The sequence below is a fragment of the Nothobranchius furzeri genome, chromosome 4, assembly GCF_043380555.1.
Source record: "Nothobranchius furzeri strain GRZ-AD chromosome 4, NfurGRZ-RIMD1, whole genome shotgun sequence".
In the NCBI taxonomy this organism is placed as follows: Eukaryota; Metazoa; Chordata; class Actinopteri; order Cyprinodontiformes; family Nothobranchiidae; genus Nothobranchius; species Nothobranchius furzeri.
The window spans coordinates 7,330,122-7,355,043 of record NC_091744.1 but is presented as its reverse complement, the minus strand read 5'-3'; the positions used below and the strand labels follow the sequence as shown (position 1 = coordinate 7,355,043).

The following is a 24,922-nucleotide window of genomic DNA, read 5'->3' as shown; positions in this document are numbered from 1 at the left end:
TCAGTCATCAGTAGAATGCAATGAATGTTAGCACGCTACAAAGATGCCGTGTAAAATTGTGCTATAACAAACTCGGCTAAACAGCGAACTCACAAAGTGATTCGAGTTATAGTGAGGGACCACTGTATTTAGCGTGTTTATTTTATTATTAGGTGTAAGTTACTTACCAGGTTGGCTCTTCCGCTGCATCAACTCTGAAATGTTTTCTTCTCAGATGTTCATTTCGAGAAATCGTGCCTCTGTGACATGCTAAATCGTTTATGCTTATCTTGCAGGTCACCTGTTTTTTCACAGCATCTACAGTGAAGTGCCCCCATACTTTTGATGTTTTTGTTCAGATTTTTTTCTTCAGTTTTATCATTTATGTTTTTCTCATGTACCTTTTCTTGCTCCGCCATCTTGCTCAGTGTGAGCATGCGCGTCTGTCATGTGTGTGGCACACATCAACATATATACTGGACAATTCGTGTCCATAGGCTCCAATTATAAGTTTTTGTGCCACAATGGGAGGTTCCCACCACCGCCATTTTGACCATGTCACAGGTTCCGTCAAACCCAGACAATTCCAAAAACGAGAAAAGAGGTGGAGCTGAGGGTGGGGTTGTAAGGCTGGGATCAAATGACGACACCCGTCGAACTTGAGTGATGTAGCTACAAGCTAACCCAACCATATCGGGACCATACCGATGGTCGGAACCCAAGTCCACCAACATGTCATATTTCAATTCATTTTCAAAAATGCAGCGTTGTGTTAAATGTACTGGGTTTTACTCTATTAAATTGAAATTTTGTGGTTAAACAGTACATGTTAAAATTTAAGCTCAGCTAGTGCAAGAGCGGCAGTGACCTGAAATACATGAATAGAATTTTACTTACTGAAAAAAATGAAGTGGGGACTCCTTGGATGCTCTTAGTGCAATTAATACCACAGCAAGTCATTTTGTCCAACAATTGCACAAATAATATCCAAAAAAGAATACACAAACGACACAGCTAATGGTCTAAGTTGAGAGACTGAAAATCGCGGAACAGTTTTAAGGCGAGGCTGAGACCTTTTCCCGGAGCTAGCTTTGCGGTCACGTGGGTCTGATGCTCATTAATTATTCAGAATTTTAGGCATTTAATACACTTTAAACAGAAGAATGACAAAATTCACCCCCTTCAGAGTTGGCATGAGTGTAAACTAGATCTATTAAACCTAAAACATGTTTTTGAACCAGCCTGTAAACATGTTTATTTCTGCTGTGAAATTGGTATTTTTAACATGGGAATCAATTAGGATTTGCTTGCTTCTGACACCAGCCCCTAGCGGATGAGCGTGGAACTACAATTTTTGTCATTTCCTGTTTTGCTTCATATCCAGACCATCGGCATAATATACGTGGACATCTTCTTTCCATAGGCTCCAATATCACTTTTTTGAGGCCAAATGGGAGGTGGCCACCACCGCCATTTTGACCGTGTCACAGGTTCCGTCAAGCCCAGACAATTCCATAAAAGGGAAGAGAGGAGGAGCTGAGGGTGGGGCGGTAAGGCTGGGATCAACTGACGACACCCGGTCGAACTAGCTACAAGCTAACCTGAAGCTAACCCAAAGCTAACGCGGAGGTGGGAGCTAAGCTAACGGAGACAGCAACCTAGCTACAACCGGAGTTAACTGTGCACAGCACCAGAGCTTCTGAGTCAGAGATACGCCGGGCTGACCGCTGGGTAAAACCGGGTGGAACACAGAGGTCTCCGAGACCTCCACAAGCCGGCAGCCGCACAGCAGACAAGTGCTACTGCCATCTGAGATGCGCAGAGCTGCCGCTGGGGAGAACCGGGAGGAAAGGTTTCCATCCCAGAGCTCCACAAGCCGGCATCCCGGCGCATCAAACAGAAGCTGCGATCAGACAGAAATGAGCCGAGCTGCAGGGAGAAACAGCCGGCATTCCGCCCAGCAAACAGAAGCCGCGAAGCCAGGGGAGAAACGGGTGGAAAACATCGGTCTCCCGAGAGCTCCACAAGCCGATAGTCGGAACCCAGCTCCACCACCATGTTATATTTCAACCCATTTTCTAAAGTGCAGCATCATGTTAAATGCACTGGGTTTTACCCTATTACATTTAAATTTCATGGTTGAACAGTACATGTTAAAATCTAAGCTTAGCTCGGCAGTGACCTAAAATACATAAATATAATTGTACTTACCGAAAAAAAAATGAAGTGGAGACTCCTTGGACGCTCTATTAGTGCAATTAATGCCACAGCAAGTCATTTGTCCAACAATTGCACAAAAAATATCCAAAAAAGAAAACACAAACACAGACTCAAAATGCCGGAACAGTTTCCAGGCCAGACCGAGGCTCTACTGAGGCCTTTCCCCGGAGCTAGCTCTGTGGTCACGTGGGTCTGAGGCGGCTGTCACGTGGGTTGGATGCTCATTAATTATACAGAATTTTAGGCTTTTAATACACTTAAAGAGTGAGAAAAACATTCACCCCCCTCAGTTGTTATGAGTGTAAACGAGATAATTTAAACCTAAAACATGTTTTGGTACCAGGCTGTAAACATGTTTATATCTACTGTGAAATTGGTATTTTTAACATGGGAGTCAATGAGGATTTGCTCGCTTCTGACACCAGCCCCCAGCAGATGAGGGTGAAACTGCAATTTTTGGTACTTTCGGGTTCAAATCAAATCAAATCACTTTTATTGTCACGTCACATGTGCAGGTACACTGGTACAGTACATGCGAGTGAAATTCTTGTGTGCGAGCTTCACAGCAAAAGGGTTGTGCAAAAATACAGTAATCTAAAAACATGTAAAATATAAAAATGGCTAATCTAAATATACAAATGAATAAAGTAAACAGTAATATAAGAGATATAAAATATACAGAGGCTGGTATGTGCAAAACTGTGGCATTAATGTACAGTATGGAGTGTGTAATGTGGGAGTTTCAGTAGTGAGGGTGAGGTGTCTGCGATGTGTTCAGCAGTCTGATGGCCTGATGGAAAAAGCTGTCTCTCAGTCTGCTGGTTCTGGACCGGATGCTGCAGAACCTCCTTCCTGATGGAAGTAGTCTGAACAGTTTATGGCTGGGGTGACTTGAGTCCTTGATGATCCTCCCTGCTTTCCTCAGGCACCGCTTCCTGTAGATGTCTTGGAGGGAGGGAAGCTCACCTCCAATAATCCTTTCTGCACACCGCACTACTCTCTGGAGAGCTTTGCGGTTGTAAGCGGTGCTGTTGCCATACCAGGTGGAGATGCATCCAGTGAGGATGCTCTCAATGGCACAGCGATAGAAGGTCCTGAGAATGCGGTGGCTCATGCCAAATCTTTTCAGTCTTCTGAGAAAGAAGAGGCGCTGCTGTGCCTTCTTCACTGTATTTTCCATGTGCACTGACCACGTAAGATCCTCTGTCAGGTGAACTCCAAGGAAACGGAAACTGCTCACCCTCTCCACAGCGTCGCCGTTGATGGTGATAGGGGGTGTATTCCTCTGCACCTCCGGAAGTCCACTATCATCTCCTTTGTCTTTGTGACGTTGAGGGTGAGACGGTTGTCCTGACACCAGTGGGTCAGGGCGCTGATCTCCTCCCTGTAGGCCGTCTCATCGTCGTTGGTGATGAGACCTACCACTGTGGTGTCGTCCGCATACTTCACAATGATGTTGGAGATTCTCGTGGCCGTGCAGTCGTTGGTGTAGAGTGAGTACAGGAGAGGGCTCAGCGCACACCCCTGCGGAGCACCAGTGTTCAGTGTGACGGGGGATGAGGTGGTGCCGCCCAGTCTGACCACCTGGCGTCTGTCAGACAGAAAGTTAAGGATCCAGCTGCAGAGGGAGCTGCTCAGTCCAAGATCCTGCAGTTTCCTGTCCAGCTTCGAGGGAACAATGGTGTTGAATGCTGAGCTGTAATCTACGAACAGCATTCTCACATACGTGTCTCTCTTCTCCAGGTGTGACAGGGCAGCATGGAGTGTCAGGGCTATGGCATCATCAGTGGACCTGTTGTGGCAGAATGCAAACTGTAGAGGGTCCAGTGAATCGGGCAGTGCAGAGCAGATGAAGTCCCTGACCAACTTCTCGAAGCATTTGCTCACGATGGGGGTCAGGGCTACAGGTCGCCAGTCATTCAATTAGGAGATGGTGGAGGATTTGGGTACAGGTACAATGGTGGCCATTTTGAAGCAGGCTGGGACTACAGACAGAGAGAGGGAAAGTTTGAAGATGTGTGTAAACACTCCAGCCAGCTGACCCGCGCATGACCTTAGGACGCGGCCGGGAATCCCGTCCGGAACAGTAGCTTTGCGTGCGTTCACCCTGAAGCACCTCCGCACATCCTCTTCAGACACAGTGTGCGCACTGACGTCATCCGCGGTGCGCTCACTGTCCGGTCTCATGGTGTTCGCTGTGTCGAATCTGGCATAGAATACGTTTAGATCCTCACACAGAGAGGCCGTGGTCTGCGGTGTGCTGGTTCTCCCTCTAAAGTCTGTGATTGTGTTTAGTCCCTGCCACATACTCCGGGGGTTGTCAAACTGTTGCTCCACCCTGTCTCTGTACTCACGTTTGGCTGCTTTGATCGTCTTCCGGAGTTGGTAATGTGCGTGTTTGTAGTCTGATGTGTTCGCGGAGGCAAAGGCGGTGCTCCGCGCCGCCAGCGCCGTTCGCACACCTCCATTAATCCAGGGTTTCTGATTTGGGAAAGATTTAACTGCTCTGGATGGGACAACATCTTCCACGCATTTCCTGATAAATCCGCAGACTGAGTCTGTGTACTCATCAATGTCTCTAGCAGCCACGTGAAACATTTCCCAGTCCGCCCGATCAAAACAATCCTGCAGCGCAGACTCCGATTGGTCCGACCAACGATGCACCGCCCTCAGGGTTGGAGCTTCCCGTTTTAGCTTCTGCCTGTAGGCAGGTATTAGCAGGATGGAGCGGTGATCTGACTGGCCGAATGGGGCGCGTGGGAGGGCTTTGTACGCATCTCGGAAAGAGGTGTAGCAGTGGTCGAGTAGCCGGTCTCCACGTGTATACAAATGGATGTGTTGGTGTAGTTTTGGTGAGACTTTCTTCAGGTTACCCTTATTAAAGTCCCCGATCGTAATAAACGCCACCTCTGGGTGTGCGGTTTCCTCATTGCTGATCGCGCTGTACAGTTCCCTGAGTGCTCGGTTTGACTCTATTTTAGAGCTCCATTGTGGGGGCTTGATCCAGACCCAAATTATGGGGGCTTGGTGGCACGTCATGAAAAACAAGAGTACCTATTGGCTGATTTCTTCTTCTACTGTTCCACTGGTAGATTGTTGGCTCAATACTGCCACACACTGGCCACAAATTTAACCGATTGTAACTGTTGTATCAGATTGTGTTAAAAAAGACAGTTTATGGTAAAACGTGATCATAAAACAACTAATCAATGACTAAATAAGTTGTCAACTATTTTAATAATTGCTTATAATCAGTTAGTTGTTTCAGCTCTAGTTGTGATGAACTTTTTATGTAACAGACTTCTTTTATTTTATAGCAGTTAAAATAAATTGTTTTACTGAACACTTCTATCTTTTTGTTCTGTATTCACCTAATATGAAGCGTCTCTGTGGTTTCAGTGGTCCAAAGCTGTTAAACTGGTTTGCCAAGCTTAGAGAAGGAAAATAATACGTCCTAATCTTTTTTTTCCGCTTCCTGTAATGGTTTTTATTTACTTGGTCTCACATGAGAGCCTCACTATTGTTTGTCTTTGTCTTTATTTTTACATACTTGGTAACATGAGCCGTCTTTATTTTTACATACTTGGTAACATGAGACGGAGTGAAACCAGTGTTGTTTAGAAGTCTAAATGAACCCCTTCAGCCCATAACACCAGCGAGGAAAATCCTAATGTTCCTTAAATGTCCATTTCCCCCAGTCAGACTGACGGAAATAAAGTCTTCAAGTAAATGAATGACTTGAATCTTGTGTTTAAATGTTAAACTGTTGAACTTGCTGAAGTCGTTTTATTTTTATTTTTTTAGGTTTTGAATGTGTAGTTTTCTGTTTTTAAATAAAATACCTTGTTTTCTTAGGCTGTGCTGTGGAAAGTGGACATGCCAGAGTTTTAAATGGACTGATTTTCTTAAAGGACAGAACCACAACACAACAGCTTTTTTCTCAGAACAAATGGAGTTCAATAGAGAAATGTCAACAATTTCTGTGTTGTAGCTTCAATGAACGGTTTTAATTGTGTTTGTGAAACCAGCAAACCGTTACAGCTCCTCCCTTTTCGAGGAAATCGGTTCAAACACTGCTGCACAAGACTTTCTCGTCCCGATCCTTACCAAGTAAGACATTAGGTTAGGTATAAAGATTTCCAAGGAAGCGTTTACTCAGATGTTTGTTTAGGTTTTCCTTGTTGTCTTTGGTGTTTCCATTTAGAACATTTTTAAGGTTTTAATTAGCTTAAGATGAAATCCTAAGAAATGTTTCCGTGTTTCTGTCATTGAAAAACTAGTAACATAGGCTGTTACTTACAGAAGCAGGTCGTTTGTTTAATAAATGAACAAAGATGACTTTATTGCATCTCATCAACAGCCAAAACATTATCCAGAATCAGTCTGTTGTCCACCAGGCAACAAGCAACAATCCATTACTCGCACTAACATGGTGGACATCTACTAAACAACATTACACGTATGACCAGCCTATGTGACCTGTGTAATGATGGGTCAAGCCCCACGGCTGCCTGGGATGGTGGGTGGGAACTTGTAATGACTTTGCCACCCAGAACCGGCTAACTGACATCACGCTCCTGTGAACGGCCCACAGTCTGAGCCAGGTTCTGTGTGTATACATCAACAGTGGCCATGTTTGTTGCATAATATGTATTGAGTTTTTTAGGAGTAAACATCCGTGAGCAGAAATGCAGCAGCTCGTACGCATTTGTAGCTCGTTTGTTGTCGTCATCATTAGTGATTATTTGAAAGGTCATGAAATGGGACGTTTTTGGGTCTCTTGAGAGTTCTCTGATGCAGCGGACAATTGTTCTTCCTCTTTGTCAGCGTTTGTATGCTGCATTTCCTGGTATGTTTAGACATAATCTGTAAGCTGTCCTCTTCTTATATCTTAATCTTGAAAGTGCCCCCGATCCAAATGCTGTCTTTCTCACAGGCATTCGATTTTAAAAATAGCTGAGCCTGACCTCTGGGCTGCTGTTGTCGCCGTTATACAACCCTTTTCATAAGCCTCAGAGATATGTCTCAGCTTCTCAGGAAGCTGGAGCCGTGAAATCTGTTGTGAAAGAGATTGGCCACATCCTTTTACAGACTAACCTAGATCTCTGTTGCAAGATAGATAAGTAAGAGGTCCTTTGCAAGATGCAGCCAAGAAATCCCATTCTTTTCAGCTTTATGTAGCCTGACAGGCCCAGTCAGCAACTTTTTACCTAAAAAGTGTACATATCTTTGTAGCACTGGACTATAGGAGGAACTTTGACATCTTTTTTTCATTTTTGTGTGCAAGTGGGTGGGTGGCAAAAGAAACACAAAATGGCCTGCTATCAATATAATGCGACGTACACTTTTAAAAGAGCTTGCGGGCGAAACCCTCAAAATAACGTCTAAAGACAGAAGGTGGTTTAGAGAAAAGCCTAAAATCTACTCAAGACAAAATTAAAGTTAATAGTATGAGCTATGTAATGGCGGAAAAGTTTGGTCCAATTTGTCGGGTGTTTTATTTATTTATTCTTTCCACAAATCTGCTGGGGATTTATTTCTTTATTATTTTAATGACCGCAGGATTGAGACTCCTGAATCAGAACTCGAAAACATGACTCAGTGGATTTTAAAATGTACAGATGAATTTTTTTTTTAAAACATCTTCTCTAATTAACACAGTCACACTTACCACAAACAAAATAAGCCTTATAAGCTTTCTGTTGCTGCAGAACTCCAGACTTTCTTCGGAAGCGTGCGGGTTGCCCGCTATCGTCTCTTTTGCATTTCGTGGTCGTTTACAGAGGAAATTCTAGTAAAACTTTTTATCAAGCCTCCCACGGGCTGATCAACTATACAGCAAGAATGATCCATCTGCTGCACTGAATCCTCCTCCAAACGTGCAAAACAATAGAATTATTGGCAAAATGGGCTGTTTCTTGCCGCACAATCCCAGGATGCAATGCGAAAAACAAACACTGACTTCACTAAAAATCCTTCAATATGGCCTTAAAGCAGCTGTCTGAAAAACGACAAACAAAACTTGTAACTGTCTTCAGAATTAACTAAACGGAAATTTAGTAACTATTTTCATGAAAGCATAGTGATCACTGTGGTGGCGTAACCTCAGTTAACCTTGTGTTTTGGACCTAAGGTTTAGTTGAAAAAATTAAAGTAAAGCCTCTGTGGTTCTTCACAATGGTTTTACTGAAGTACGATGGATCTACAAAGGTTTTTTTTTTTTTTTTAGTTTATTCTCTCTGGTATGTTTTCTCTTTCAAAACACTCCAGCATTGACTAGCATAACTCTGAAGCTATGTAATGCTGTCTTTTGGCAGTTGAATGTACCTTATCCTGCTGTTCATGGGAATTTTTTCCATCCAGCTGGAAAATCCCCAGTTGGTGATTGTTTGCTTAAACTCCAAACTCTTATTGTCATTGCCGTAGCATCAGAGCTAAGTTGTTTGGATCAAGAAGCATTGTAGAGTTCAGTGGGAAATCCCATTTTACTGTCAGTTTGTTCTTTACCAAGTTAAATTTCACTGGAACTCTTTGGCAAGCTTTTTATGACCGATAATTTGCCATGATGACAGTTGATTCCTGCTGCGACTTGCTTTTTGTTTTGCACAGATGAAGCTTTTAAACATCATTGCATCAGAGCAGTTGGGTCTGATTTTCCTTTGGGCGGCGGCTTTTCTTATTTTGCATTTGTTCATGTTTTAGTTGTGCTGTTCATGTTGTGAGAGAAGATGTTTTCAACATAAAGGTTTGGAGAGTCAAATCTCACCTATGAGTTTAAGTTGTTCATATTAACACTGCCCAGCAATTCTCTTTATTAAAATCATCTATTAATGAGGTATGATTGGTAGTAATGCCTGGGCCGCTTGCCAATTCTCATTTTTCCTTGCGCCTGCACACATTTGCATGCACCGTGAAGGCCTTTGTGGCCTGAAAGCGTATTGTGTCCATGTTTATGGAACTCATGAGTTTCCTGGATCTCCCTTCCTGAGCAAAATGAGCCTCATTTTCCGTACACACGGCTTTAACCTTTCTGTTTATTGCACAAAGAGGAAAACATTTTTTTTTTTGTATGCAGGAAGAAATGAAGGAGTTCTTAATTGTTTTCTAGATATTTTCCTCATCCGCCTCTGGGAAACACTTAAGTACTTCGACCAATTACCAGAAACGGTTACTTATGGTTTGCCCAGTTGAGGTCCGACCAACATTTCCCATCACCATGGCGACTGGAAGACAGTATTCTCACACTTTCTTTCCCTTGTCTTTAGCCAGGCAGGCTCAAGAACATAAGAAAAACCTGCTTTTTTAATTTGTTAAATTTAATTATGAATGGGCTAATGTAATCCGGGCAAGTAAATTCTTCAGAATGTATTCACAAAAATTATAACTCAGTGTTTCTTTTTATTCCAAAAACAATTAAACATGATGGATGAGTGACTGTTTAGGCTGATTACAGAATGTTTTGTCAATGTTGAACTTCATTTCATCTTCATCTTCCTATTCTTTGGTTTTTAAAATTCTTTCTGTTCAAAGTTTATGGGTATTTATGTTGAGTTGGCACACTGATTACTTGAAAACAAGCTGGTGAGAAAGGTTCAACAGAGGGTGTGAATTTATTTTAGATCTTGTTGCAGGCGAGTTGACACATCCTGGAGACGCTTTGCTTTAAAACAAGTCAAAATTCACTGATAATGGTACAAGTGTCTTTAAATTGTTTCTATTCCCAAGCCAATAAAGTTAGAGATGTTAATAACTAATAACCAACAACTGGTTCAAAGAGAATGAAATAAATGACCTTAGTGGCAACAGAGGTTGCTAATCTAGACTACATCATTCTTGGTTTCTATTTAGTGACATATCTAGCTATCGTGACCAAAAATAAACTTCAAGGAGGGAAAAAAAAACTTTTAACTGCTTTGTTTACCGAGTAAACTTACAGAGTTTACCGGGTTTACTCAGTTAACTCACGTGAGTTTGCAAAGACTGGAAACAGATGCTGAGTCATGTCATTTTAGTCTTGGCCAGTTCAGATATTTGCAAAAGTATTTTTCCCAACCCACTTTCATTCACCTGTTCCCATTTACATTTTCTAAAATGCAAATCAAACACAGCAGGCAGGAACTAAGCTACGTTTTATTCTTTCCAACAATAAAGCCACACACACACACACACACACACACACACACACACACACACACACACACACACACACACACACACACACACACACACACAATTTAAATGTAATATAAGTGAATTCCCTCTAACATTAATTTTCCAATATCATATAAAAACATCCCCTTTTAAAGGATCACTCTGCAGTTTAGGCTTTCTTTTAGCACCTCCTAGAGTCAATTTTAATTTAGTCATTAAAACAAAAGTGGAACCCTCCTCGCTGTGCCTTCATGTTTTTAAAACCTTAATATGACTGCTGAAATGTCTCGTCAGCCTTCTTTGGTTTCTACAGGAGCGGTTCATCACTAAATGACACAAATCAGCTGTGTTCACGATCAGAAATGTGCAGGGTGCATGGCTATTTTGTTGCTAATTTGCAGGAAATATCTAGAAGAAAGTTCTACAGAAAGTAGCTAAGGGTCCTCAGAAATGTAGCTAGCTTTGTCATTAGGCGTTAGGAACAGCAACAAAGACTAAAGCTACTGATAGCAAATGCTACGGACTATGCCTGAGCGTGAACGCGCATGAAGCAGCCTGCTCGACCCGAGCATCTCTTTTTTTCTGTGATTTTACAGAAAAACAGGCAATCACAGTAAAAATGCCAGGGCTCATTCTACAGGACCAGGGCATTGCAGGAGAATGTATGAAGAAGAAATTTATTATTTCTATACATGTTTTGGCTGTCAAACTTCCATAATGCCCATTTAAACGTGAAAGCCTATAGGGCTGTGTGTTATTGTTTATTTTAAAAAGTCAGCTTTTGTGTTTTTAATACAAAAATTGACGAGTATCTGTTAAGTTAGTTTTATCTGATAGTTACTGAACAAAAACTGAAGGTTTTGATGTTTTTTGGCGATGGTTATGAAGTAAACAAAGCTTGTTTTGGGGTTGAAGAGAGCATGTGTTTGTGGTTTCGTTTGTTAGTGATGTATTTAACGGGTAAAACCAGGCCTGTTATGCTGACGATAGGACAAAGCTGCATGTCCAGTGTTCCAGAGCATTGGGACTGAAAAACAGAGCTCAGCAGCATTCAGCGGTCAGCTGAGTGGACCATCACTTCTAACAAAACATCTCCAGCTGCTAATTGTGTTTTTAATTTGTGTTCAAAATCTGCAAAAATAAATCAAGGGAAATCCCAACAGATTAAGTTAATTTCATAACCCTTTTCAGAACAAGGTCAGAGTGTTTTTGTATTTATCGTCCTAGTTTTTCAACCTTTTCTTTTAATGAAGTGTGATGTTTTATTAGCCGCTGGGTATTTTTTCTGGGCCATTTGTCTGTTATGTTTTTCACTTCAGATTTTCCATTTTTTGTCAAAAGTGATGAAAAGACTTATTTGAATTAAATGCATGTTTTTGTTTGTGGATGCTTCTACAGTTTATTTTTAAGCATTGAAGTTAAAATGTTTTGAGCAAAATCTGCAGAGAATTTCACAAATCTATTTTTTAAAAATGTCCATTAAATAAATTTGTTTTTTTCCAACTAACATTCAGCATACTTTAAAACGGCTTCCTGTCCAGACGTTTCAGTTAGACACCCGTAGGTGTCCGATTTTAGATGGGTGACGATAAAACACGGGGATATGGCTGATTCCACGTAAATGGAGCGAGCCAGCTGGAGTCCGGGTTCTTCCGTGACTCGTCTGTATTTTGCATTTATGAGTTCACATGTTTTAGAGACGCCGTTGAAAACTTGCAGCAACAAGTCAATCAGCTTGATGTTGTGTGGAGCTGAAGGAGCTTCTTTTGCAGCACAGTCCTGTTTGAAGTCAGTTTAGTGTTTACATTCTTAAGATTTCATGTTGCTTTGAGTGGAAATTATGTAAGGAGGCAAAAGGCCACAAATCCAACGTAAGCAGCTTTGTTCTTGCCTAATTGTTTTTGAATACTTAGAATTCTTCCTTCTGTTGAACTAGCTCCACTAATTCATTCACAACAACGTACAATCATGTTTTAAATTCATCTACACATGTAGGAGGATGATGATGAAACTTCTTCTGATTTCAATGGAAAGAAACTTGAAATCTAAAAATGTTCCTACAGTTTAAAAAAACTGCAGTGTCAAAACCTGGTCAAAACCGATGTGTTTGTTTTCTCCTACAGGCCTATGAGCGCCGCTTCCCCACCTGTCACCTCATCCCCATGTTTGTGGCGAGTGACGTGGTGAATGAGGAGACGAACGAGGATGGTTCCACCCATAAGATCGAGCGCCGCTGTGCCCTGGATGTTGATGCCCCGCGCCTCCTCAAACGGGTACGCCTTACTGCACTATAGAACCACGTTTTGTCTGTTATAAAGATCTTCTCTTTGCAGTAACGCACGTTGTCTGTGGTCTGCAGATTGCTGGGGTGGATTATGTTTACTTCATCCAGAGAAACACACTGAACAAAAAGGAGAGGACTCTGCACATCGAGTCCCACAACGAGACCTTTTCCAACAGGGTCATCATCCATGAGACCTGCTGCTACTCGGTCAGTCGCTGCTTCACCATCTCAAAGCCGAGTGTAAAAACACAAGTTTGAATAAATGTCACAGGTCAGGAGAGGACAAACGCAGCCCCGTCTCTGTTAGGTGTTAAACATTATCAGACTTGCCCTTTAAGGCTTTTGTTCACATTTGTTTAATGTTTGGTCTCCTCCCAAATGCTGACCTGAAACCAGCATTTTCTCCTTATTTCAACCTCCCTCCTGAGTATTCAGTATGTGCAATCTGACTCCAGACCCACCTCGTCATGAATGAATGTATGAGTTAATGAGGTCAAGCTCATCATGTTAGCCTTCGGCCAACGGCGGTGCTAATTTTAGGTCCTTGGCCACGCAAATATCCTTCCTGAGAGCGTTATCATGCTGTGGCAACGGTAACCAGGACAGACGGCTCAGTTAGGCGGCTAATGGACCCGACCAGAGCTCAAACACTTTAGTAGTCATGGACAATCAAGTTTCCACCATTTCGCCACCAGGATACATTTAACTCAACTAAAGTCATTAGTGTTTAAAATGTTTACTTTCTCACCAATCACTACTCCAACAATGTTTCCTTTAGAGACGGTGAATAATTGTAACTGATGCAGCAGCACGGTGGGTTTTGTCTGACAGTGACTCATCGTTTTTGTATCTCCTCTCACTGCCTTTACAGAAATGTGTCGCTCTACTTTTGCTTTTTGTACCATTTACCTCCAAACAGCTCATGTGTAAAAATCAAAATTACACACACACACACACACACACACACACACACTCGGTGTGAAAATTGCCCTCTTTGTGCGTCATCCTCATGTGCCCCAGTGTGTGGTTACCATAGTAACTTGGTCATCATGCCTGTGCATGTGTACTGAGAAAAAGCTAACAGACTGGTGTGTGTGTGTGTGCGTGTGTGCGTGCGTTGGTACAGGTCCACCCGGAGAACGAGGACTGGACGTGTTTTGAACAAACAGCCAGTTTGGACATCAAGTCCTTCTTTGGCTTTGAGAGCACCGTGGAAAAGATAGCCATGAAGCAGTACGCCAGTAGTATCAACAAGGTGCATTCATGTTTGACGTTCCATCTTTGTGTGCAGAAACATTCACAACCTGCACAGATTATTTATTCAGTCTGAGATTTTGGTGCAGAAGACCAGGCTGTATTCTGAATCCCCTCACTGCTTTGCCCACAGGGAAAAGAAATCATAGAGTTCTACCTGAAGGAGCTTGAAACCGAGGGCGTAGTTCACGTCCCCCGCTGGAACCCTTCCTCCCATTCTCTTGCCCTCCCCAGTCCAAAAAGCATCTCCAGCAGCCCACCCGTCCTCCCAAAACACACGAGCACGCCTGCTTCGTCTGTCTCACAAGCCGCCGAACCAAAAGATGGCGCCTCACAGGAAACCAAACAGGACAGCAGCGCAGTTCAGGCAGACAGCCTGACGGAGATTCTGGCTGGCACACCTGAAGGTTTGTTTCATTAACATCAGCACTTCCTGTGTGTTTGTTTACAATAGCGACCGCTGTTTCAGAGGACAAGTCAACTCTAAATACAGACTTGATTCAACGTGAACTAAAAATGTTTTCAGGGAAAGATTTTGAGTCTTATGAACTTAAAGACTTTAGACTTAAGGATTTTGATTACATTATGAATAAACCTGCATTTATAAAGAGCATTCGCTAATTATAAAGATTATGTATTTATTTAGTTTAAATTTACAAATCTGGCTCTTATGTCATAATCATCATCTCATCATACTTTATTGACTTTAAACAGTCAATATATGAAAATGAGCAAAAGTGAAATAAGTTTAAAATCCTATTGACTTCAAGTTGGTTTCCATGGCAACATTTCTTGCTTAAAATGGCCCCCCCCCCAAAAAAAAACTACATTTCTTGCAGATGAAATGGCATTGAGCTTTTTAATGAGACGCGGTACAGCACTTGGTGGTTTTAATGAACAGCGTTTGAGCATCCTTGTTTTTGTGTTGCAGACAAGCTGGATGCAGATTACATTAAACGTTACCTGGGTGACCTGACCCCCATGCAGGAGAGCTGTCTGATCAGACTCCGCAAATGGCTTCAGGAGACGCACAAGGGAAAGGTATTTATCCGTTAAGGAATAAACTCCCTTTTCAGTCAGCAGTTGATCAGACTTAAACATTTGTTTCCCGTCAGATCCCTAAAGACGAGCACATCTTGCGTTTCTTGAGAGCCAGAGACTTCAACATGGATAAGGCGAGGGAGATCTTGTGCCAGTCTCTGACCTGGAGGAAGCAGCACCAGGTGGACTACCTGCTGGAGACCTGGAACTCTCCTCAGGTCCTTCAGGACTACTACACCGGAGGCTGGCACCACCATGACAGAGGTACTTAAGCATCTATAGCCAGACCCAAAACCAGCTGCTGGGATTTAACGTGTACACAATAAACCAGCTGTTCCTTACAAAGTTACACAATCTGCAGCTTACGACCAGACTGGTGGAACAAACAACGATCTCATTGGTTTGGACCACTTCTTTTCTTGAATGGTTGTGCAAGGCTTTTGGCTTTTCAATAAGACAAAAGAATGATGTTATAAATGTTGTAAATCAAAATCCTGCTTTGATGCTCCCAGAAAAGAACATGAAATGAATTCTCAGAACACACTGCCTCATTGTTGCACACAAAAGCAGAGCAGACGGGAGCCGGCGCACACCTGTCCACTTAACGCACATTTGTGTTGAATTCAAAGAGCGTGATCAATATTTGTTTGTCTCTGTTAGACGGCCGTCCTCTGTACATCCTGAGACTGGGCCAGATGGACACCAAAGGACTGGTGCGCGCTTTGGGGGAGGAGTCTCTTCTCAGACACGTACGTAACACACTCGGCAGTTAGTGGCTGATTTACAGATAGGCAAAAATCCTCTAACGAGTGGATAAACACTAGGGCTGGGGGTAAACGATTATTTTTAAAACGATTATTCTGACGATTATTTTATCGAATTGTCGACTATTCTAATGACTATTTAGACAATTAATCTAATGATTATTTTTCTATTGCACAGTTAATAAAAACCAAAAAATCTCTAATAAATTCCTCAAAAAAATTGATAAATTGTTACTGTAAGAGAATAAACACTACAGGCCTTCCATTTTGTAAAACACTGCTTTTATTGTGTTGGTTGGTTATGTTCTGGTGACGTGTAGAACTTGGGAGTGCAGGCTGCTGCCTGAGAGGTGGTTGAAGATGGAGTGTCTCCATGCTGCTTTGTTTGGGTCACTTATGTGCGTGAGGCGAGTGGTGTTACGACTCTTCCTGGGGAGTTTGGCTCGTGTGCAAAAAGGAAGGGACGCTCCCGGTGATGTCCTACATCTGCGGTAGAGACGAAGCAGCGCATCTGACCCCGGAAGTTGTTGTCCGTTGCCGGGAGACGAAGGCGGGCAAAACAGGAAAGGAATCTAGTAGCGGACGGACATTGTTCCGGGTCTTCGGTATTTGGCGGAGATGTAAGTGAAGGCGGAGAAGAGGGCGAACTAGAGGAAAAACATGCAGATTCCTCCTCTATTTACAAACTCCTGTGGATGCAACAAGTGGGCGTGGTGCGTCGACTACCGGATCTGACGTCGACAAATTTTTAGAATCGAGCTGTCGACGTCATCGAGGCGTCGCTACAGCCCTAATAAACACCAGGATGTGTGGAGTTAAGCATGCATATAAATGTTTTGTTTTTTTTTGTTTAAATTGACACTCACTATGAGTGTTTGTGTCATTACAGGTGTTGTCCATCAATGAGGAAGGCCTGCGGCGCTGCGAGGAGAACACCAAGGTGTTTGGGCGACCCATCAGGTAAAAGTGAAGTTTGAATCCTGAACAAAATCGCAGCTTCTGGTATTTGTGGATGACAGTAAAAGTAGGGAAAAGGCTGTTCCTGTTTGAATAAATACAATTTAAAGGTCCCCGTTGAAGGTTTGAGGCTGAAGCCACGGCGATCTAGACCAGAGATCCAGCTGGGCGACCTGGGTTTATCATACCGGAAATCCCTTCTACCAATTCTGATCAGTCTACAAAACCATACAACAGCTTAGTACGCTAGCTAAAATAGCTAGCCCAGCCCGGCTCCCTTTCCTGTTCAGCTGCTCCAAACCGAGAAGATGATGATTTTGAACAGGAGTGTTTACAGAGAGGCCATCAGAGGGCAGTTTGATGAATGGACCAGGATTCATTCATCGAGAACAGGACGTTCACAATGATTAGATGAGGTTTATCCAGGACTGTACGTTTTAGAGATTATTACAACTATTCATTCTTTTGACAAAACATTTAATTTACTGGCTGTTGTCTGTATGTGAAGAGCATTTCAAGCATTATGAAAAAAATACTTCAGAAGAAACCTCTACCCCACCCTTCTACTTAAATATCAGTTCACCTGAACAAATGATGAGGCTAAGTTCACCATCTTATTAGTTTATTTTTTTCATCTTAATATTACACAATAGTGCGAGATTTAGTTCAACCTGGCAATTCTCAGTGTGTTGGGGATGGGTCCCAGCTAGTGAAACCTGTTTTTGTGTTTGATCATTTCTGTTAGCTGTTGCGACTTCATGGATTTAGATTGATGCTGGTATTTAATGATTCAATGGTTAATATTTGATTTTCAGTAGAGTTTGCTCATGAGACGTTTAGCTAACGGACACACGAACGTTGTGTCCCTTCTTCGCTTGTGGTGGAGGGTGATGATGACACTAAAGTGGTGTTGGGTGAACAACAACATAAAAACAGCTTCTGTTTGCATTCACACAGACAAAACCGCATGAGTGAGTCCAGAGGAGAATTATCTCCCCAAAATGGAAATGATACGGTTCGAGTGTGCAGCGTGAGAGTGACGGAGCAGATATGGCGTGTGTGTGTGATTTTTCAGCCATCTTCAACAAAAGGTTCCTCCTGGAGCTGCACAGGAAAGCATGCAAACTACACGTCTCTGTCACGCCACTGCACTCAGGATTCAGCATTAACGGGCTTTACCTTCCTCACTTAAGCCTCACTTCAGGGTGACAGGCGCTAAGTGATCAGTAGGAGGCTGTAACCCACTTCAGGGCGAGCGTGTGGCTGTGGAATGAGTTCATCCTCTCTGATCCTCTCACTTCCTTCCCTGTAGCTGCTGGACGTGTCTGGTTGATCTGGAGGGGCTGAACATGCGTCACCTGTGGCGGCCAGGGGTCAAGGCTCTGTTGCGGATCATCGAGGTGGTGGAGGCGAACTACCCTGAGACTCTGGGACGGCTGCTTATCCTGAGGGCACCAAGAGTCTTCCCTGTCCTCTGGACACTGGTGAGAACAGGAAGGAGCACTCGGTAACGTTAAAGTGTGATTTTACACAGGTTAATAGGTGTGGCATCACAAAGATGGGGATCTGGTTTCAATAATCAGACAGTGGGATTAAATGTTTCCTAAGCCTGTGGCTCACCGTTGGTTTGGGCCAAAAAGTTGCACAAAAAGCAAATCTTCATTTGGAATCATGCCAGATCGTTACGTGGGGCCAACTCCCTGAATTGTCTCATTTCTTCCTCTTTTGACTCCCTGGAACTAAACTGATGAAAAAAATCCCAGTGAAATGAGAGCGAGGCCCTGCAGCTCTGCAGAAAATGAAGAACCCACAAATATTTGGAGACATTTATGAACTCCCTCGTTGTGAACGCTGCTCCTGATTAGCCTCCGGCTGTCGCAGCCCGCTGAGATACTTGAGAGGAAACCGTTAACAAAACACAGCTTTTACACAACACTTTAGCCCAACACAAAACACATTTTACCTTTATCTAATCTGACCGTTACTTTTGCCTTTGCCCATAGGTAAGCCCGTTCATCGATGAAAACACCCGCAAGAAGTTCTTGATCTATGCAGGCAACGACTACCAGGGTCCTGGAGGTCTCGTGGACTACATAGACAAGGAGATCATCCCTGACTTTTTAGGAGGGGAGTGTATGGTAAGTGAATAAAAACCCTTTCGGTTAGTTTCAGGAAAACCTGGGACGCGCTGTCCTTGGTGAGGTTCCTCCTCACTGGCCCAGTTCTGTGTGTGATTTATTTATTTATTTTTATTTTTCCCTCTGCAGTGTGAAGTAGCAGAAGGTGGCCTGGTTCCCAAATCTATGTACCGCACACCTGAGGAGCTGGAGAATGAGGACATCAAGCTGTGGACAGAGACAATCTACCAGAGTGCCAGCATCTTTAAGGGGGCTCCACATGAGGTCTGTGTTAATGTGAAGGGCAGGGTTAGCGTTGGCTGCCATCTAGTGGATGTAGCCTGTAATTTCACTCTGCCTTCGGATGTCAAGCTCATGAAGCGCGTTTGAAATATAATCTGTCTGCTGGAACATGCCGTTACATAATCCAACCAGATTGTTTCCATAATTACCCCTCTGGAAGTAGATGTGATGTCACCGCTCACTCATCTTTTCTATTTAACTGCAAGGAGGCTCGTAAATCATAGTTTCAGATTTTAACAACAACCGTTTGGGGACAGAAGTTAATAAACTGAGTTTGGTCCAAGAATTTTCCATTTCTGGAAATGTTTAAAGAAAATATATGTAAATGTTTGAGTACCCAGATTACTTTCATATTAAGCTTTGAACAACAAAGCTAAAATAGTAAATTTTTACTAACTCTAATAAAAGAAAAACTAGGATTAAGATTGTAAATAGTTTTTTCTAGAAGCATTGTCTCCAGCTTTCTTTGTTTACTGAATTTAGTTTTGAATCAGAAAATTAAAGTGCCAAATACGTTTTCTGTGAATTTACCAAATTCACTCAAAGAAATTTTCAAATCAAATCACAAAATGTCCCAAAACAGTTTAAAATATCAGAAAATTAGACTGCATGAAACCTCTTGCATAAATAAACATATCCTAAACGGTGGACGTCCAGCTAGCACGTTTGTTTCTCTGAGCAGCTTGTGATCGAGATCATCGACGCCGCCTCCGTCATCACCTGGGATTTTGACGTCTGCAAAGGCGACATCGTTTTCAACATCTACCACTCAAAGCGGGCCCCCCAGCTCCCACGAAAAGAGCCCCTAGGAACGCATGGCATCACCTCCCCAGGAGTCAACAACATCCAGCTCATTGAGAAGTCCTGGACTCTGGGTCAAGACTACAGCATGGTGGAGTCCCCGCTCACCTGCAAGGAGGGTGAGAGTGTGCAGGTGAGGGTCTGGCGTTTGAGGAAACACCGTTTGACCAAAATATCTCCAACTCCATCACAGCTCAACTCAAAATGAGAACTTCAGAAGGCTGCAGGCAAACTTCTATTAATCTTTTGTCCTCAGGGATCACACATAACCCGGTGGCCCGGTTTCTACATCCTGCAGTGGAAGTTTCACAACATGCCGGCCTGCTCGGCCACCAACCTGCCCCGGATGGACGATGTTCTGGCCACGCTCCAGGTCTCCTCACACAAGTGTAAAGTCATGTTCTACACCGAGGTGTTGGGCTCTGAGGACTTCAGGTTGGTAACTGAGCTGAGCGTGAATTCTGGGTAAAATGAACAGAAACGGGGTCAGATGTTTCTGAGCAGCGTAAAGTCTGTGATTAGTCTTAGTTTTCTACGTGACTCAAATATTTACTTTTCAGACTGATTTTGTTGCTATGGTTCATTCAGATTTACTCCTCTTGTTCCAGTTTGTCCCTCTGTGATATGAAATGCTTCAAAGAGCATCTTAAGTTTTCTAGACCCAGGTTTTGAAATGACGACCACCGCTCCCTTAAAGTCTCCTTTAATCCATCTTTTTCTTTCCAATCCGCTCCTTCTATCGCTCACGACCCCTCCTCTTCTTCCTCCTCTGAAGAACGGCTTGCTGTGATGTGCGGAGTTTGTAAGTGGCTCAGTGTTTGCCCCCTTTTTTCCCTTTAGCACTAGCTCATCTTCATCGCTGCTTTTAGCCGTTAAACTGCTCCCATGGCAGTCACGCTTCCAACGCAGCAAAAAGATCCTCATTTGCATCTGTTGTTGCTGCTGTTAGCTTCCACTAACAGGATCCGGCTTTGATCTCGCTAAAGAAAATATCTTTTCACCACAGTTGGATCTAATCCACCCACTGTTTTTCTGCTTGCATGATTAACAATAAGGAAAATCATCTGTTTTAAGAGCACCGGAACCAGTTAGACATCCTGGTGTATTTTTATTTATATTTATTTGTACCACCAGCTCACAGAACTTCAACGTTCTCTCAGCGCACATTTCATTTTATTTCATCCCTGAAATAGTTTTTTTTTTTTTGTTTTGCTTTTGTTTATTAAAATATTTTTGCTTTCTTTAACTACTTACCTAAAGGTGGAATAGGAGATGTTTTTCTTGCTGTGGAAGCAAAGTACAGGAATGTACAATGCTTGTTCCTGAGATTTCAGTCTTATGTCTTTTGGGTTTTTGGGTGGCACCATTTCTGCCATAACACCTATGTAATGTTTTAGTTGGCTAGCAAATGGAGTGTGGTGTTTTTATGGGGGATGATCAGAGGGCAGCTCAGTATCCAATCATTAAGAATGGGGCAGTCACAATGATGGGATGAGGTTTTTCCAGGATTGTACGATTCAGATGTCATTATTTTGACAAAACGTTTAAATGTTTCAAATGCCATTTTAAACCTTTGAGAACAAAGGTAGGCACAGTTTATGAAAAATTGTACCGTTGGCACGATTGAGATGACACAAGTTGGAAAAACAATGTGGCAACAAATGCTTGAGAAAAACACCTCAGACTACACCTTTAATGAACTAAAAACAGCATTCAGGGTTTTGGTGGCGTGATTTTAAGCTTTTGCAGCTTTGTGTGCGTGCGTTTGCGTGCGTGCGTGTGTGTGTGTGTGTGTGTGTGTGTGTGTGTGTTACAGGGTTTAGTGTGGGACGTTGCTCATATTATAACCAATTAAAAACGGTTGTCAAAGATGGACAAAGCCTTTACACTTTATTCTTAAATCTGCATTTAAGCTTTTTTGGCCAGCAGGTGGCGACTCACCGTGCTTCACTCAGACAAGTTATTAAAACGATTAATGAGGGGGAAAAAATCTTTTTATATTCACTGTTTAAGTAGATCTTATGCTGGTCTCAGTAGTTTGGGAGCTTTTTAATCTGTTAATGGAAGTGCGAGAGGTTCCTAGTCCTGCTGTTTGTGTTAATTGATCAAAGTTTCAAAACTTGTTCAGAGTTTATTCTCGGAGGCTTCATCCGTCTTTGACGAGCAGTTTTTGATGTTTTAAGTCATTTAGGTACCGGAGACATTAAAGATCATGTAAACCTTTTGACCTTTGGGACGATAAAGTTTTTCATCTGCTTTTCAAACAAACTAACGAGCATTTTCATATTTGTGCTTATGTAGGATTATAGATTCCAGATAAAATCTAAACAGTTCTATCTGATGCAAATATTCTGATGAGATTAAAACAGTAACTCATGTTTGCCACAGGCTGCTCAGAGCTGAATGCTTAAACCTCAGCAGAACCTTCCTCATCTCTGCTGGAACCCCTGTAGAAACGTATCGTCCAGCTCTGTTAAGTGGTGGTTGCGGCAGCCTGTGGCAGAGCCTGAGCAGGGTTGATCTGGCTGCATGGTTCTGCATCCTGAGCATGACTCGTGACTCGGTGCTTCCAGGTGACAGGCTGGGGTCTCTCTGGTGTTGGATACGTGAAATTCGCCGCTGTGGGACTCTCACTTTGTCCTGGTGTTCACTCGTTCTGCATCTGTTCTCTTCCAGGGGTTCGATGACCAGCCTGGAGTCGAGCCACAGTGGTTTCTCTCAGCTCAGCGCCGCCACCACCGCCTCCAACCACTCCCAGTCCAGCTCCATGATCTCCAGATAGGATCCGATGAAGGAGGGCGTCAGTCCCAGAATCCATCATGCCACTGTCATCGGCATGGAAGCCAACTCTCCTCCCGCCCCACCTTCCCTGTCGTCTTTGGACTCGATTGCACAAACAGAAGACGAAGAGTTATGAAATTCTGAAGCAAAAAAAAAAAAAAAGACACTGTGTACGATTTTAAGGGCTGATTTTTGCACAAAGGTCATATATATTTTTGTGTCCAGCGTTTTGTTGGGCAGCGGATGAATCAAACAGAATGTTTGCTTGTGAGGGCGGAAACGCCAGCATCTAGTGGGAGGAGCTCGGCTCAAAGAAGCAATATTTCAATCCTGAAGCTACGGGAGCAGGGGGAGGTGCTGAAGGAGCTGTTACATTGAACAGACACCAATAGGACTGGATGTGCTGTTACATGCACGCACCAACGGTTTGTGACGTGCACAAGTTTGCCATATTGTTATTGTAAGCTTTGTTAGTAAATCGTCCGGTTTAAGAGAAAAATATATTTCTGTGACGGCGGTGAGGTTTTTTTTCTGATATTCATGGTTTAACGAGGGCTTCGTAGAATCTTGGTGAGGTAAAAGTACCGCGGGTTTCTGCTGTGTGGAATATTTCTATTTATTATTAAGATCTAAAAGGAGGATTGTGGGTATTTTCTGTAGGAAAACAAAACGGTTTGTGCCACAAAAATTTTGCCAGGAAAATATTAGCATTTCTACCTTGTTACATTCATGCTCGTGCGGTAATGCGTGTCCGTTTGCTTTGAGGAACCCCGCTCCCGCAGTTGATGTGCTGCCTGTTTCCTGGTTGGGTGAATGTGCTACTTGTGGGGCCTGCTAGCCAATGAGAGGCCTGTGTTTGAGTGGCGCGATGTGTCGTTAGTGACGTAGAGGTCAGAGTGCATACGGGATGCTGTGCTGGGTTTGGATTTGTGAAGATTTCTGTGCTGGGCTACTTTACGTGCACATGGGGTTTTATTATTTAGGAATAAGGTTGTAGCCATTTGAAGAGCCATGTGTCAATAAATACCATTTTAGCCTTTGTGAGCATCACGTAGAAATGTACCTGCTACGTTCAAGGTGACCACTAACCAACGAATGAAACATTTCAGAATGCAACACTTCCATGCAAATTTTGTTTTCTAAGCTAGACGTTAGGTATTCATGTGTCCACTTTAACTGACTCCCTGTAGCAGGTGTAAACATTAATAGTTGCCAAGTCTTTGGATGCTGTTACCATGGATACGGAGTGCAGCTGTTGGGGGAAAAAAGAAAATTAAACCAGTTTTGCTTTTGTGAGGCTCTAAAACACGGGCCCTTGCCTGTATTTGTTAATGAAAACATCATTTTTAACAGTTATTTAAGTGTCATTCATTGCAATAACATGAGGAAAAACGTGTGTGTGTGTGTGTGTGTGTGTGTGTGTGTGTGTGTGTGTGTGTGTGTGTGTGTGTGTGTGTGTGTGTGTGTGTGTGTGTGTGTGTGTGTGTGTGTGTGTGTGTGTGTGTGTGTGTGTGTGTGTGTGTGTGTGTGTGTGTGTGTGTGTGTGTGTGTGTGTGTGTGTGTGTGTGTGTGTGTGTGTGTGTGTGTGTGTGTGTGTGTGTGTGTGTGTGTGTGTGTGTGTGTGTGTGTGTGTGTGTGTGCGTGTGTGCGTGTGTGCGTGTGTGTGTGTGTGTGTGTGTGTGTGTGTGTGTGTGTGTAAATTTGAAGAGATGTATAGGTTGTAGGATGTAGACACAAGTCTGTTTCACTTCTTTTCTTCCTGGAGCACTTACAGAACTCACCTGACTGTTTCACCTGAAGAGTTCTCACAGCAGTTTGGAAACTGTGTTCTGTTATTTCATCATTTCTCTTCTATCATCCTAGAAACCTTTTAGGCGCCAGGATGTTTTTCTCTGATTAAACGGATGATCTCCGTGCTCTGCTGTTTCCTGCCGCTCTCACCTGCAACATTTTCATCAAGACTCTTTATTTTTTCCTCCCACAAATTAGGGCTATGAGTGTTTGTCTTAACAGTTTCAACACTTTGTCTCACTGCTTCTTTCTCTGACATATTTGCATATCTTCTTTACACCTTCATGTGAAAACATATTGTAAAAGCGTAAGTTTGGATGGGTGAAAACATGTCGCCTTTACATTAAACTTGAATTATGAATAAAAGAAAAACAAAAACCTGGTTCAGGATCTTTTTTTGTGATTTAAGTGTTCAACTGTGTGATTTTGACGATGTGAAAATAATTCCAGTTGTGTTGGCATTTTTGGTCAGTTCTGAG

At 42.9% G+C, this 24,922-nt stretch overlaps 1 protein-coding gene across 2 annotated transcripts in view; it reads left to right on the top strand.

Annotated features, from left to right (window-relative positions):
• LOC107397181 (SEC14-like protein 1) overlaps positions 1–22,790 on the top strand; it is a 39,155-nt gene extending 16,365 nt beyond the window's left edge. The window contains exons 3-17 of one of the 2 annotated variants that reach the window (XM_070550038.1): positions 12,474–12,623; positions 12,710–12,841; positions 13,761–13,889; positions 14,022–14,295; positions 14,820–14,929; positions 15,004–15,193; positions 15,590–15,678; positions 16,583–16,653; positions 17,963–18,134; positions 18,654–18,788; positions 18,918–19,052; positions 19,753–20,004; positions 20,128–20,306; positions 20,647–20,673; positions 22,548–22,790. In XM_070550038.1, the coding sequence (XP_070406139.1) occupies positions 12,474–12,623; positions 12,710–12,841; positions 13,761–13,889; positions 14,022–14,295; positions 14,820–14,929; positions 15,004–15,193; positions 15,590–15,678; positions 16,583–16,653; positions 17,963–18,134; positions 18,654–18,788; positions 18,918–19,052; positions 19,753–20,004; positions 20,128–20,306; positions 20,647–20,673; positions 22,548–22,653 (2,151 nt within the window). In that variant the 3' untranslated portion in view covers positions 22,654–22,790. The remainder of the gene's footprint in view (positions 1–12,473; positions 12,624–12,709; positions 12,842–13,760; positions 13,890–14,021; positions 14,296–14,819; positions 14,930–15,003; positions 15,194–15,589; positions 15,679–16,582; positions 16,654–17,962; positions 18,135–18,653; positions 18,789–18,917; positions 19,053–19,752; positions 20,005–20,127; positions 20,307–20,646; positions 20,674–22,547) is intronic. The other variant, XM_070550039.1, reaches the window with a different exon arrangement.
• The last annotated feature ends 2,132 nt before the right edge of the window (positions 22,791–24,922 follow it).